At 55.6% G+C, this 14733-nt stretch overlaps 1 protein-coding gene across 3 annotated transcripts in view; it reads right to left on the bottom strand.

Moving 5' to 3' along the window:
* ACOT7 (acyl-CoA thioesterase 7) overlaps positions 1–14733 on the bottom strand; it is an 88713-nt gene that overhangs the window by 4060 nt on the left and 69920 nt on the right. For 2 of the 3 annotated variants that reach the window (XM_053575929.1, XM_053575932.1), the window contains exons 8-9: positions 13261–13281; positions 11701–11885 (exon numbers count right to left, since the gene is read on the bottom strand). In XM_053575929.1, the coding sequence (XP_053431904.1) occupies positions 11701–11885; positions 13261–13281 (206 nt within the window). The remainder of the gene's footprint in view (positions 1–11700; positions 11886–13260; positions 13282–14733) is intronic. The other variant, XM_053575931.1, reaches the window with a different exon arrangement.

Genomic DNA, 14733 nt, shown 5'->3' on the forward strand with positions numbered 1-14733 from the left:
CCCTCCTGAAGGGGATCAGTGCCCTTATGAAGGAGGAAGAGAGACCCTTCGCCCCTCCCACCACATGAGGACACTATGAGAAGACGTCATCTGTAAAACACCACATGTCACCACCACCTTGGTCTTGGACTTCCTAGCCTCCAGAACATGAGAACTAAGTTTCTGTTTATAAACCATCTGGTTTGAGGCACTCTGTGATCACAGTGTGAGTGGTCTAAGAAGACTTCTCACGCCAGGCTCCAGGAGGCTGGGAATCCTAGGAATCTTCTAGTCCAACAGGAATGACATGTGAACTGTGTAGGAGCCTGACCCAGGGGCCTGTTGGGGTAAAGGGCTGCCCAGGTCTACTCTATGGAGGTCAGGCCACCGTAAGAATAGGCCAAGGACACATTGACAGAGACCCTGTCTGGTAAGACGCACACTGAGACAGTCAGAGGTGACCATATGACGTCTGGGAATTTGCTTGCAAGTCGGCGGGTGGGTGGAGGCGGTCAGGGCCACAGGTAAATGAGAGCAGCTCTGAGTTGATAACTACCTGGGAATCCTCCTTCTCTTTACTTTTGTATGTATTTGAACTTTGCCATAATTAAAAAGCAAGAAAAGGAAAAACCCAGGTAGGCCTGTGAGGGCAGCTGCAGATTCAGGAAATCTAGCCCCTCCGCCCTTCCCAGGGCACAGATGATCTCCAGAGAGAGGGCTGTGGGCAGCGCTGAGGGACCGTGTGCAGTACCCTGTTTGTGTACAGGCTGCAGCACAGGAGCGATTTGAACACCCCCACCCCGTGGCTGTCCTAACGGCTAACCCAGAACAATACCTGAGACACTGGTCCACTCATAAGTGTGAGCTGGGACCCGGGCCCCAAACACACAGCTTGGCTTTGCCCATGGGGTGACCTGCAAAACAGATGAGAACCTCTGGGGCCTGGGACAGCCCTTATCCCTGCCATGCCACTCGTGGCACTGGATCAGGAATCTCTTAATGACCTGGTGCTGAGGCTAAATCTGGCCTCTGTGCTTGCCTGGCAGTGGGATACATGCGGTTGCCCACAGCTCTCGACCCTCTACCAGAAACATGACCTTGGCCCTCTACTGCCCCAGTGAACTGTCCACAGCACTCAAGCACACGAGTACTGACCAACCTCAGGCCTCCAGGAAGCGTCGTTGCAGGGCAGAGCCCTCTCCCACCCTCCCAGGAGCTGTGCACTCAGGGTAAATTCAGGGCTGGACTGGGGCAATGAGGGGACCTTCTCTGGGCAACCAGCTGTCAGTGAGTGGCAGGCATCAAGCCAGTCCCCCTGCACTCAGGCCCCGCTCCAGGCATGTTAGAGTTGTCACAACAAACCAGAAACAGCACCAAGCTTATTAGTGGTTCCTCGTACCACAAGGAAGTAAAGCACAGAGAGGCGGAGTGACTTGCCCCAAGTACAGAAAAGATAAGCAGCACTTCAGCTGCACCCCAGGTCGCTCTATGCTGAGAAGCTTTCGGGTGGGACCCTCTAGCAGGAAAGGGGGGAAGCAGTGACCTCCAGGGTCTCCATGGTGCATAGGAAAGGCGACCCTCCAGGGAGGACCCTGCAGCCCATCTGTGGGAACTGCTGTGGAGGGAACAGGTGGGGCCGTGCAGCCACCAGGTGAAGAAACCCTCCTTCCCTGCTGGAGCCTGAGACAGCTGCAGGAGCTCTAGTGGAGAAGACAAAGACCATGCCTTCCATTTGGCCCAAGCTCCAGGCCACGTGGCTCCCCACACAGCTACTGGAGCAGTGAGGTGAAAGCGTGGCTGCCAGGGCCCAGGTTTACCATGACCAGCATGTCCTCCAGATCTCCAGGGACACCAGCAAGGGATGCTATCACCCCGTACTTCCTCCCCAAGGAAACAAAGAAGCCTCCTTTGTGAGTAAGGACAACAGCATGAGTGAGGTGCCAGGACACACGTCACAAGGGGTGCTGGTGGGGGGCCTCCCCTTGTCCCAGCCCGGCTGTAGGTGTACCTGTGGCAACACAGCCTAGGAACTTGCTGAGCAGGTCCTCCCCTTGTCCAGGGTGTTGCCCCCCACCACACTATCCCAGACAAGTACATGAAAGGCTCTGGACATTTCTCCCACCTGGTCAGTTACATGTGATGCCAAAGGGCAGGGGCTGAAGTGTGGGTCATTCTAGTGGTCAACTCCGGGTGGAGGGAGAAGTTGGTAGCTCACCCTGGCCCACGGCTACTCTGGTGTGTCTCATGTTTAATGTTCACAGTGCGCTTGTCAGCTGGTATCTGCCCCCAGACAGAGCTCATGCCACCTGCCGACAGATGTGCCAGGATTGGCCAAAACACCTTAAGAACCTGGGAGGAAGGAGCCAGCTGACTGAGGGCCCATCGCTCTTCTCCTGTCCCTGGGGATGGTGCCCTGAGGGGAACGTTCTGAGCTCTCAGAGTCCTGTTCTGCCCCTTTCGCCTCAACTTCACGCCAGGCACCTACCCTATTGGTGCTGCCACCCCAAGACAGAACAGACAGCCTTCTTCCTCTAGTTCCCAGGAGGGGTGTCCTTCCAGGTAGAAGTTTATAGCGAGGAGTCAAGGGTAGGGGAATGCCAGGCAGCCAAGGACACCTGCTCTCCCCTGGGGAGCCGGGACAGAGCAGAGAGAGCAGGGCAATTTCTCTACACAATGGCAGGCTCACCGGGAGGGGGGCGGGGGCGGGGGCTGCATTTTGCCTCCCAGCCCATGAGTTCTGATGAACAGCTCTCTGGTGGGGAGCTAACAGAAGGAGACAGATGGCTCCCCACCCATGACCCAACTGCCTCCTCGCCTCCTTGCAGCCGTCTCCCTTCAGCAGGCAAAGTAAATAAATACATAAGTTGTTGGCTGCTGCTGTTTTTAATGGAGGAGTGGGGGTGGGGAGGAAAGAGCCTCTCCAGAGAAGTCACTGTTCCTTCCAGGGACGGGCAGCTGCTGGTGGGGGAGGGGCTGTGCACCAGGAACACCAGCTTGGGCCCAGGGCAGGCTCCTCCCAAGCCTCAGGGGGATACCATACTCATGCCAGGGAGAAAGAAGAGGTGACAGAGGGTATTGGAGGCACCTCGTGGCTGCCAGCCTTGTGGAAGGGGTGGAGGGTGGTGAGGAGCAGGACTTTGGGCCCCATGGATCCAGCTGTATGGCCTTGGATGTGCTGGCCGCCTTCCCAGGGCCAGGTCCCCCCTCCCCCGGCAAGTGCTTCCTGCAGTGCCTGGCAGCTCCCACATCATGTGTTCACATATATGCATGTACATGCTTGTGTGCATGTGTGTCTTTGGGGTGACTGTCCTTACAAATGACCTCAGAGGCCAAGTACACTCCCGGAGCCTGGTGGCTACTCCAGGGACACACCCTACTGCTGTGCCTCTGCCCATGGAGGCACTGCCCTGGGGAGAGGACCAGATGTCCTGGGGTCACTCTAAGCCAGCAGGGCCTCTGTGGACACAGTGAGGGTGTTCTCACTCCTGGGTACAAAGCCCCTTGCTCCCTTCTGCCTGGAGGTTCCAGGTCTGGGACTGGGTCTGGGCCTGGGTCTGAGTCTCTCCCTCCCTCCCTCCAAGTGCTTCCTGACAAGTGCTGCCTTCTGGATTCTCTTCCACTGCAGGGGGAGCCTGTGGCTTTCAGAGCCTAACGCTACAAACCAAATGTTTTCCATTTTGCATTTTCTATGCTTTGCGAACACACATTTGGAACATGGCATGGACGACAAGTGACTAAGCTCCACCCTTGGTAAAATCAATAGCTTGTCCTTTTTGTAATTAATGGGCGCCTGGTACAAAGAGGGTTGCCAGTGGTGATAAAACAACTTCCTATAAGCCTGAGGGACACAGATCTTCTTCTTCTTTTTTTTTTTTTGTAGAGACAGAGTCTTACTTTGCTGCCCTCAGTAGAGTGCCATGACGTCACAGGACTCACAGCAACCTCCAGCTCTTGGGCTTCCGAGATTCTCCTGCCTCAGCCTCCCGAGCAGCTGGGACTACAGGCACCTGCCACAACGCCCGGCTATTTTTTGGTTGCAGTCCAGCCGGGGCTGGGTTTGAACCCACCACCCTAGGTATATGGGGCCGGCGCCCTGCTCCCTGAGCCGCAGGCGGACACAGATCTTCTTAATTGGAAAGCCACGTGGTGCGCCTTCTCCCACATAATGCCAGACAAGAGGGATCTTGGGACAATCGCAAAAGCAATTAAAAGTTCTTCTGATTACCTGGGATGCTCAGCATAGTCTGGGGAGGGGCACTGGTAGGAAGAGGCCTGTTGGGCCTGGGCAAGGGTGAGCTCAGCACCAGGACCCCTTCCCCACAACCAACTGAGTCCCCAGGGAACAGCTCCACTGGGAGATCCAGACCTCAGCAGGCCTGTCCACTGAGGCCTGCTCCTAGGAGCCACAGGCCTGGGTTGATTAATTCTGCTATACCCACTGGGACTCACTGCACAGCGGAAATCAGTTAGAAGGCTTAAATGAGGTCCTTGCCAGGGATTCCCCTCCCAGGCAGCACTGGCTCAGACCCTGAAGGAACTACTCCTGCCTATGGCCAAAAAATCCCCCTGTGTGAAGGCCAGTAGGAGGCTGCTGCAGAGGCAGGGACAGCAGAGGCCACAAAGGGGGAAGCAGGCTCAGGGGGCTCCCTCCCCGGCTGGAGGGCCTCCAGGGAGCCCCTCTCATGGGCACAGGGCTCCTCAGCCCCTGGGGGGCCCTGCGTAAGCCCTGCTCCCATGTGGACATGGTTGTCTCTAACAATGGCAATATAGATGATAACTGCCACAACTGCCACTTGCTGAGCGTCACCACCAGCTAGGCCTGAGCCAGAGCTGCATGCTCACTGCACGCCTCTGCCCTGTGTGTGCCAACTCTGTGTCTCCAAAGAGTCCATCCTGCCCTGTCCTGCCCTGGCAGAGTGCCTGGGTCACAGTAGGGGCCCAGGAGGCATTTGTTGAATGAATAATGAATGCTTGACTGAGCAATCAAACAAATGTATATCAAACAAGCAATTGTCACCATCACCGGCTAGAGTGAGTGCCCTGATGTCAGCCTAGCACACAGCTACCTCAGACTCCTGGGCTCAAGCAATTCTCTTGCCTCAGCCTCCTGAGTAGCTGGGACTACAAGTACCCACCATGACACCCAGCTAGCTTTTCTATTTTTACTAAAAACAGGGTCTCACTCTTGCTCAGGCTGGTCTCAAACTCCTGAGCTTAAGGGATCCTTCCCACCTTGGCCTCTCATGCTAGGATTAGAGGCATGAGGTACTGGCCAGCCAAGTCTTAATTCTAAGTTGGCGTGGTCTTTAAACCTAAAGATTCAAACTTCTGGGTTTTTTGCTCAATGAACACTGGCATCATCTGTCCCCAACCAATTCTATTTTTTTTTTTCTTTGTAGAGACAGAGTCTTACTTTGTCACCCTCGGTAGAGTGCCGTGGTGTCACATCTCACAGCAACCTCCAACTCCAGAGCTTAGGTGATTCTCTTGCCTCAGCCTCCTGAGTAGCTGGGACTACAGGCGCCTGCCACAACGCCCCGGCTATTTTTTTTTTTGTTGTTGTTGTAGTTTGGCCGGGGCCGGGTTTGAACCTGCCACCCTCGGTATATGGGGCCGGAGCACTGCTCACTGAGCCACAGGTGCCATCCATCCCCAACCAATTCTAAAGGGCTCAGACCATCTAAGTCAGTAGTTCTCAACCTTCCTAATGCCGCGATGTATTTTTATTATTACAAAGGGGTCACGACCCACAGGTTGAGAACTGCTGGTCTAAGTGCTGAACAGGAGCTGGTAGGGGCGACCAAGGTGTGACTGGAGGGCTCAGCATGCTTCGGCTTAGACATACCCTCTCCATCCCACCCAGCAGTACCAAGTCTCCTATTGGCCATGACGGGGTGCGGGTTTTATTTCTTCCCCGTACGTACTTTTGTACCTTTGAGCACAGCACTCAGAAGTGTGTCTGGCCTAAGAGGGCCTTGGCCAGGGCCCTCCATCATCCTGTGGAGAAAGCACTGATCCAGGTACACCGGGCATGAGTGTGCCCCAAGGACAAGCCTCTCAGTCCTGTGGCCCAGCCCAGGTCTGGGCCCAGCGACTTTTCCAGGCCCCCTCCCCTGCCAACTCACCTTCTAAGGCAGCCCCTGAGTCTAGGTGGGGTGTCCTCTCTTCCCACTGTACCCTCTCCTGCTCAGCCACCCTCCCACAGGGCTGGCGGTGCTCACCCTGGGGATAGACAGGGGCCCTGGGCTTGGCCCTGAGCAGACCCCTCTGTAAACCTCTGGGGAGGGAAGAACGTGAGCAGCTCAGTGCACCCAGGTAGGATTTCGCCCTCCGCAGCTGGCCGGGCCAAGGCAGTGTCTAGAGAGCTGCCTACCAGGGCCGCAAAGCAGCAAGTGCAGAGCTGTCTGGACACAGGGGATCTTCAAAAGGTTTCCATGGGATGGAAAAATCAAAGATGGGTAGAGGAAGAATCTGGGCGCAGGTAGATAAGAGAGCTAGGCTGGTAGGGGAGGGCCGAGTCTTTCCCATACCCCTGGCTCTAGAGGACGTAGGACTCAGGGGCTGCTGGAAGTTCCCGATCACTAACCAATCAGGTGACAGCAGCAGGTGAGGAGTCTGGCCTTTTCCTGTCACAAGACAGGCTCCCTGCGAAACACATCCAAAGGGAAAAGGGAGCGTGACACTGGATCAGGAAGCATCCGTCATGACTGTGCTAGTCTGAGTCACTCTCATGGGCAACAAGGTGGGGCTGGAGGGGGTGGAGGGGGCAGGGCTTCCCTCACTAATGGCCAAAGGAGGCATGAAGCTCCCTAGGAACGAACATTCTGCACTCTAGTAATACTTGAATTTCCTAAATTAAACAATTAAAAGATTATTCCAAAAGTTTATCCTTGGCTAAACAAAAGAAGAAAGCAGATTAAAGTGCTCACCCTGCGGGGCAGCATCATCCCACCTGGGGTGAGTTCTCAGACACAAAGTGCTTCTAAAAGCTCCTTTGGCCACACATGCCCAGGATGACGTGTGGCCCCTCACTGCCCTCAGGTGGCACCCCAAGTAGAGACCCTGGGGCCTCACCCCTGACAAAGGCCCCCTGCACTGGGGGAAGGCTGAGGGGAGGACCTTCCTTCCACATAGGAAGCAGACTTCCCCTCCCCCCAGCCCCACCCTGGTCAGGAGAAGTGGCCACCTCTGCTGCTGATGCTTTTGCAGTGGGCCTACGGGGCGGGCATACTGGCCCCCTACAAAAGGTTCCTCAGCCCACAGGAGCAGGGGCCTCTAAAGAGACTGTCACTCAAACAGCACAGACAGGGACTCCAGGGAGCACCAGCTGCCTGGAATGGCTCAGGCCAGCCCTGACCAAGGGGTGCCTCTGCCTGGCCTGCAGCCACATCAGCCCAAAGCCCAAAGCTGGGGCTCTGAGCACTTCATGACAGGTTCTAGAAGGCTGGGAATAGGCTCTTTGGTGGACATCATCCAGACACCTGTACATAAGCTATCCTCCCACCCTTACACCTGTGACGGAGCAACAGCTGAGGCCAGGAGGCAGAGGGAGGACAAGGTCTTGAGGCACTGTGTTCCTTCTAAAAGCTGTGTAGGTCTGTGCTGAAGCTACACCTCACATAAGGCCCCAGGTTGTGACCTCAGGTGAGACACTGCCTCTTCCTTCTGGAGGATGGGAAAGGGCCATCCTCACCAGGCGTGCTGGGCAGGTGGGACTTGCAGCGCACACAGGGTCAGTGCCCAGTGGTGGCCTCAGCTCTTTATGACCAGCACCAGGCCCCCAGACTGCCTGTCCCCTACAGCCCCAGCAGGGGTGAGTCAGGTGTATTTTAAAATGGAGGGAGTAGTGACCAGTCCCTCAGTGTGGGGTCTGTTCCAGACAGTCTTTGAGTCTTCACTGAGCTGTCCTGTAGCTCACTGATGTCCATAAAAATAGCCTCTGGGGCAGAGAGCAGTCCGGGCCCCCAGAGGGATTTGCAGCTAGCTATCCCTTGGGGACTACACATATGAGCACAGGCCAGGGCTCAGGGCACACGTGTACCATGTGGCGAGCATGCATGGGCACATGGCCCCTCCAGATGTGCCAGGTGGGCCCCTCTGCCTGCTCCCAGCTTGCCTCCCCTGTCCACACTCTTCTTCAACCTCCTGGCTATTTTTAGCTCAAGTCCCCAGGGCCAGGGCCAGGGTAAGCAGCCTCTGTGTTTGGAGTTGCTTCTTTTTTTTTTGTGGTTTTTGGCCGAGGCTGGGTTTGAACCCACCATCTCCAGCATATGGGACTGGCGCCCTATCCCTTTGAGCCACAGGCGCCGCCCTGGAGTTGCTTCTTAATGAATATTTGATGCTGGGGAGGGGGCTGCCATACTTTCCAGGCTAGTGACAGGAAGAGGCCTCCCCTCTGTGGCAGTGCCCCCTGACCTCAGGGGTGGGGGGCTAAGTTCCAGACAGCCTGAAGGGACTAGAAAAGTGGCCTGTGGGGGAGAGATAGGAGACCTAGAGATGTCTCCTGTGGGGGTGGGGAGCCTTTTGGTCTGCAGGTGTGTGAGAACCCAGCTGTGGCCCTAGCTCCTCATGTGTGCTGCTCAGGTCCCTAACTCTCACAGCGTAGGCACTGTGCCCCAGGGCCTAGGGAGAGAACGTGGAGAACTTGTAGGCCCAGCCTGGGTGTGAGGAGCATATGTGGACAGGGCAGGTGGGGAGGGCTGGCCCAGGCACCTGATGTGGGAGAGGCTGGTAATAGTCCAGGTGCCCCGCCAACATCAATTGTTTTTTTGTTTTTTTGAGACAGAGTCTCACTTTGTTGCCCTCGGTAGGGTGCCGATTCTTGGGCTTAAGTAATTCTTTTGCCTCAGCCTCCCAAGTACCTAGAATTACAGGTGCCCGCCACAGCGCCCTGCTATTTTTTGGTTGTAGCTGTCGTTGCTGGGCAGGCCCGGGCCAGATCCGAGCCCGCCATTCCCGGTGTACGTGGCTGCGTCCTTGCTGCTGCGCCCAGTGACGGTCTTGAATGAGCGCTTTAGTATGAGGCTTCCCTAGCATTTGGAAAATGGGTTTTTCCCCCTGTGGCTGCCTGGCCACATCCATGGGTGGGGTCTTTGAGAGGAGGTTCAGTTTGCTTTGCTTTCAGAAAACCCAAGCTGGGGGTTCTGACCCCAGAGCAGCTGCCCCTCACCCCATGGAGAGTCCTGGCAGGTGCTCCCAGGCCCCCATTTCCTGAGCTCAGTCTTCAAGGCCTCCCAGAGAATGTTTTCTGGATTGTGACAGGAGGGAGGAAGAGAGCAAAGCCTCTGCAGCCATCTTTATCTCTTCTTTCTGAGCAAGCCTTGCTCAGAGCCAGGGAATTCACCAAGAAGACGACAGGGATGCTACTTTTATATTTTGTCACCTCTAACCTGCCTCCACCTGGGGCAGCCTCGTGAAGACTGAGCCCCAGAGGGAGAGCCCATTCTCAACAGGTTGCTGTCTGGCTAGGAGGACAGGGCAGCTCAGCTCCTATACCCTAAGCCCCTATCCACTGGCTCCATGAAGGTCACAAGTCTGCCCCAAAGGCCTCCTTGACCACAGGCCACTTTTGACATGAGACAGGACCCTTTTCCCAGAGCCCCTCTAATCACCAGCCCCTCGTTGTTGTGGTGCTGGTCCCCTGAGCCGCTGAGTGTTGGGGCAGGTACGGGGCATCTCCCCTTTGCCCTCTGCCTCCTTGTGGGCACCAGAAGCTGCCAGGCATTGTTAAACACATCCAAAGCTGCTGACCTCCCAGTGGGAGCCTTACAACTCAAAGGCGGCTGGCACGGTCAGTCTCGCCGGAGCACCCCATCCCTTTGCACCGACACCTTTTCAAAGTGTAGATCACCTGGAACTCCCTGGATCTTACACCATTTAAAATGGCATCTAGCACTCTGGGAGGTCAAGGCAGGAGGATCCCTTGAGCTCAGGAGTTCAAGACCAGCCTGAGCAAGAGCAAGACCCTGTCTCTACTAAAAGTAGAAAAATTAGGCAGCTGTTATGGTGGGTGCCTGTAGTCCCAGCTCAGGAGGCTTAGGCAGGAGGATCCCTTGAGCCCAGGAGTTTGCAGTGAGAAATGATGAAGCCCCCGCTGGGGTGACAGAGGGAGACCCTGTCTCAAAAAAAAAAAAAAAGAAAAGCACCTCACTCCCAGCATACTCTGATTCCCCCCCACTTCCAGCAACATCTAACACCCTCTCTTTTTACCCACTTGTTTGCTCTCTCCCTCTGGGAGGATAGGAGTTCCCATGAGGAGGTGTCAGGGAAGAGAAGGTGAACGGTGGGGCAGGTACCCATAGCCCTCCAACCCTTACCCAACCCACTGTACAGATGTAGAAACTGAGGCACACAGAGGAAGGTGACTACCATCATGCAAGCAGTGAGTGTACAGCTCTAATCAGACCCCAGTGGTGGGACGCCTGCTCCTGTACCTGTGAGCCCCCGACAGCACAGCACATGCAGTGTGGAAGACACTGGGGCTCTTCAGGGACCTGCAGCTGCAGCTTTACCCACCCAGCAGCAGCCCTAACTGGCAGGAGAACAGGAGACTGGCAGGCCCTGAACTGCTCACAGACATCTCCTGAGCCCCCCTCAGAGGGAGTGGGAGGAGGGGCTCTGCACTGCCACTGAACTGGGTGAGCAGGCTTGGAGGGGCTCAGCCTCGACTGAAAAACAAGCCACCATGGGCAGCCAGGGAACTTCCTTAGCCGCATGAACAAGGAATCAGAGCTGTACTTCCAGTCTCTGAGAGGAAATGAGATTTAAGCTGCAATATGTTTGTTTGCTACAGAGGGTTTTAGTTCCCACTCCTCTCCGGGAGGCTGAGCAGCAATGCTGGCAGATCCTTGTGGAGAGCAGATGCGGGGGACGGCGGGGGCTGCGAGCGCTTCTGGAAGCTGGGCCCAGGCGCGTGGGGACAGCGCAGGGGCTGCGTTGCATGCCTGGCTGCTTCTACACAGTACCAGATACCCCAGAAGGTCTGGCCCACCCTACCCAGGTGCCCACTTGTCCCCCCCTAGAAGGGCAGGCTGCTAGCTCCAACCACAGCCCAGGGTTCTGGGTTCCTCTTGGACAGAGGCATCGAGACCAGCGTGAAGGTCGCACAGCCTCTGGGGGTTGGCCTGGACGGGATATCCTTATGTCCCTTCCTGAGCTATGCCAAACCTGTACATACATGTTGGGGAACCTTGGGAGCCCATGCTGGGCAGAGACCCACTAACTCTAAAATGCATCTGAACTCAGAGGACGTGGACAATGGGGGCAGCCACATTTGTGAGTGCGGGAGTGTGGCCAGGCACACCCCTGCCCTAGCTGCCTACACCCACTGCCTCTCTGCACTCCCAGGGCAATAACAAGCTTGCAGCCTGAAGTAGAGAAAGACCAAGCACCAGGCAGGACACACAGGCCATGTCCACCTTAAGAGCCCAGCCCTCTGGCTTCCCACCAAGCCCCTGGGCAGGCCATGGAAGCTTGTGGCACAGCCTAGGGTGCCACCCGCAGCTCACAGAGGTGTCTTATCCTGCCTGCCAGTCCCACTGCGTAGTCCATGGGAACAGGGCCAGAAGGCCTCCCTTCAGGTGTTCTATAGCCAAGGTTAACCAGTCCAGGGAGTGGCCAGGCCTGGGCCCCACTCTGACCCCTTGGGACAAGACAGAGGGACCTGCATGAGCACCATCTCTCTGAGAATCCCCAGAGCACCCGCCGCGGGCACAGACTCACCACAAGCTGGGGCACAGGCAGTGACCTGCCCTCCGCGCTCAGGGACACATAGGTAAAGAAGGCACTGGCAGCCCGGTAGCGCTTCTGTGAGTTATCCACCACAGGGTCAGCATCCACCAAGACCTCAATTTCCATGGATTTATTGCTTGTGAAGGTCATGCGTCCAGAGATGGTGATGACACAGCCTGCGGAAGGGAGGGTGGGTATCAGGGCAGCGTCTGCCTGACGGCAGGGCGGGAGAAAAATCAGTGTTGCTGGGACAGCCAGAGATGCTTGGTTAGGGGACACAGACGCTTTACTAACTAATTACTGGGACGTTAAAATGACAAAACATCAGAATGCATCATTAGTAGTCTGTGAATGGTTATCTTTCTACTGAGCAGACATTTACTTTTATCATCTACATGAAAACTTGAAGAGATGTTGATGGCTGTCAGAGTTAGTACCCTGCCAAGCAGAGGTGGTGGCACCTCTGGGAACACTGCAACTCTGCCCCTGGGAGGCTCCCAACTGCTTCCCAGCAGCTCTGGCTGTGAGCTGGCCCTGTCCTTCCTTAGGTTAAGGTCAAGTCTGAAATTGGCACTGTCCACTCTTGGGCCTTCCTGGTGCCCTCTGGAGCTCCACAGCTCCACATCATGCTGCTTCCCACCCTCTGAGGCTCCAGCATCTCAGGGCCACTTCCCTCACCCCGTGGTGGGACCCTGTGAGTCAGGCGTCCTTTCTAGCCCTGTAGGCCTTATCCATGGGGCCAGAGATTCCTCCTCAGAGCCACCGGACGTCACACCAGAGTCCCTCATGCTCACTGCTTCCTGCACCAGCATGGTTTCCTTGTAGATAATGACAAAGTCCAAAGAAGTCCACAGATAATGATAAAGTCCAAAGTTCCCTGGTCCTATGCAAGTGTCCCTGTGCCCCTCCCTCAACCCTGACTACCCTCCCTGTGCCTCCCACTCCCCTTGTGGCATTAGACCCAGAGCTTCTCTTTTGCACCTCCACCATCCTGGGCCTGGGCCTCCCCCTGCCACCTACCCTTGTCTTCCTTTCCCTCAATATAATCACCTAATCTCATGGAGCTCAGATTTCACCTATAAATGGGCACAAGGGAACCTTTCTCAGGGGTAACCGTGGGATGGAAGGAAAGAAGCCAAGCACTGAGCTGGTGCTCAGGCAAGGGGACACTCAGTACAGGGCCAGCAATACCACCGATGATGTTATTGACTATGAGGCTGCATCGGCCCCTGCTGGCCTTCAGGAGAAGGGTCCACCCCTGCTGCCTCCCGACATGTTCTCAAAGAAACTCCTGCCTGAGTTGGGCTGCTGAGACCTCCCTTCACAGTTGAGTGCTGGCTGCCAGGACTTTTAACATAGCTCCTGAGACCCCCAGCATCCCAACTCCACCGATTCAGGCCCCACAAGAGAGGTTTAGAGACTCAAAGAGAAAGTGGGTAGCATGGTGACTGTTAGGGGGTGGGTGAGAAAGTCAGGGGCGGAAGCGGTTATTCCATGTTAAAGAGCATCAAAACATTCCACACCACATTCAACTCGCAACTTCATACTTACAAGGAGGGTGCCATGACAGTTCTGGGAGGGAAGGAAGGAGCCGAGTGGTCAGCTACAGGTGTCATTATGTGAGCTGCAAGGTGCACAGTCACGTACAAGCATCTGACGGCATCACCAGACACACACCCTGGGAAGAAGGCAGGCTACGGGGCCCATCTCCCAGCCAAGGAACTGGAAGGTCAAACAGATCATCCCTCAGGATCTCCTTGGCCTCTCTGCCCCCTTCTCCAAGACAGGGGCCATAAAGCCAAAAAGCAGGGACAAGCATTTTCCATGAAAGACAATCAGCAAGAACCCCCCCAAGGCCAAAGGGCTGAGTGAGGGACCACCGGTCAGTGGACTGCTGTGAGGACAGCAGACTGCAGCAGACTCCAATAGGAGTGAGCCCTCTGTCATTGCCCACAAAGCCCCTCTCAGCTACTATGTGCCACAGCAAGATCCTGGCTGCTCACTGGTCAATTTTTGTATTAGAAATGTGCAGAAATGGTTCAGCGCCCGTAGCACAGTGGTTACGGCGCCAGCCACATGCACCTAGGCTGGCGGGTTTGAGCCTGGCCCGGGTCAGCTAACCAACAATGACAACTGCAATGACAACAACAACAAAAATAGCCAGGTGTTGTGGCGGGTGCCTGTAGTCCCAGCTACTTGGGAGGCTGAGGCAAGAGAATCGCTTAAGCCCAAGAGTTAAGGTTGCTGTGAGTTGTGATGCCACGGCACTTTACCGAGGGCAACATAGTGAGACTCTGTTTCCAAACAAAACAAAAAAAAGACTAAAAATGAAATCTGCAGAAACCTCTAGCTTCTACCAACAAAGACTTCAAACAATTAGTGAGTTGATTCTGTGAGCATTAAACAACACAACCAAAGGAGAAACACCGTCCTGGAGAGCCTCTTCCAGTCCGGAATACAATAGCCACTTCATTAAAGCTGGGTAATTTCCCAGTTATAACGGAAACCTAAACCTCTTCACCTTTCTGAGAGCAACATCATTATTCTGATCTGGACACAGGCTGTAACTCAGGCTAAGAGAACACAGGAAAATGCTCTGACGCTGGTTCAGTCACTGACAAGCTGGGCTGGGGGACTGAATCTAGAGCCTAGGGTTAGAAGGTGATTTTCAAGTACCAAAGCTTCCAGGCTCCTGCTGGAGAGGCCACCCATCTCCCAGGCCCTGGGTGTGGAAGGCCCATTCCATAGCCGGGGTCCTCTGGGAAGAAGCAGTGACAAGGCACCATGGGTGGCTGGCTCCCACCTCCAGGACGCTGTCCTTGTCTTTCCTGGGGAATTCCAGATGTAATTGCAGACCAACCTCGCATAAAAGTGAAATCTGCCACATTCAGGAGGAAGCTGAGCGATTTTTAAGGGAACACATGGGAGTTGAGCTCTGGTCACCTTGAGGGGACACTGCCTAACTCTCTTACTGCAGGGGTACAGCTCTTGCCTGAGGGGCTGTAAAGGTCTGGGCAGGGCCAG

The sequence above is a fragment of the Nycticebus coucang genome, chromosome 22 (assembly GCF_027406575.1).
Source record: "Nycticebus coucang isolate mNycCou1 chromosome 22, mNycCou1.pri, whole genome shotgun sequence".
Classification (NCBI taxonomy): Eukaryota; Metazoa; Chordata; class Mammalia; order Primates; family Lorisidae; genus Nycticebus; species Nycticebus coucang.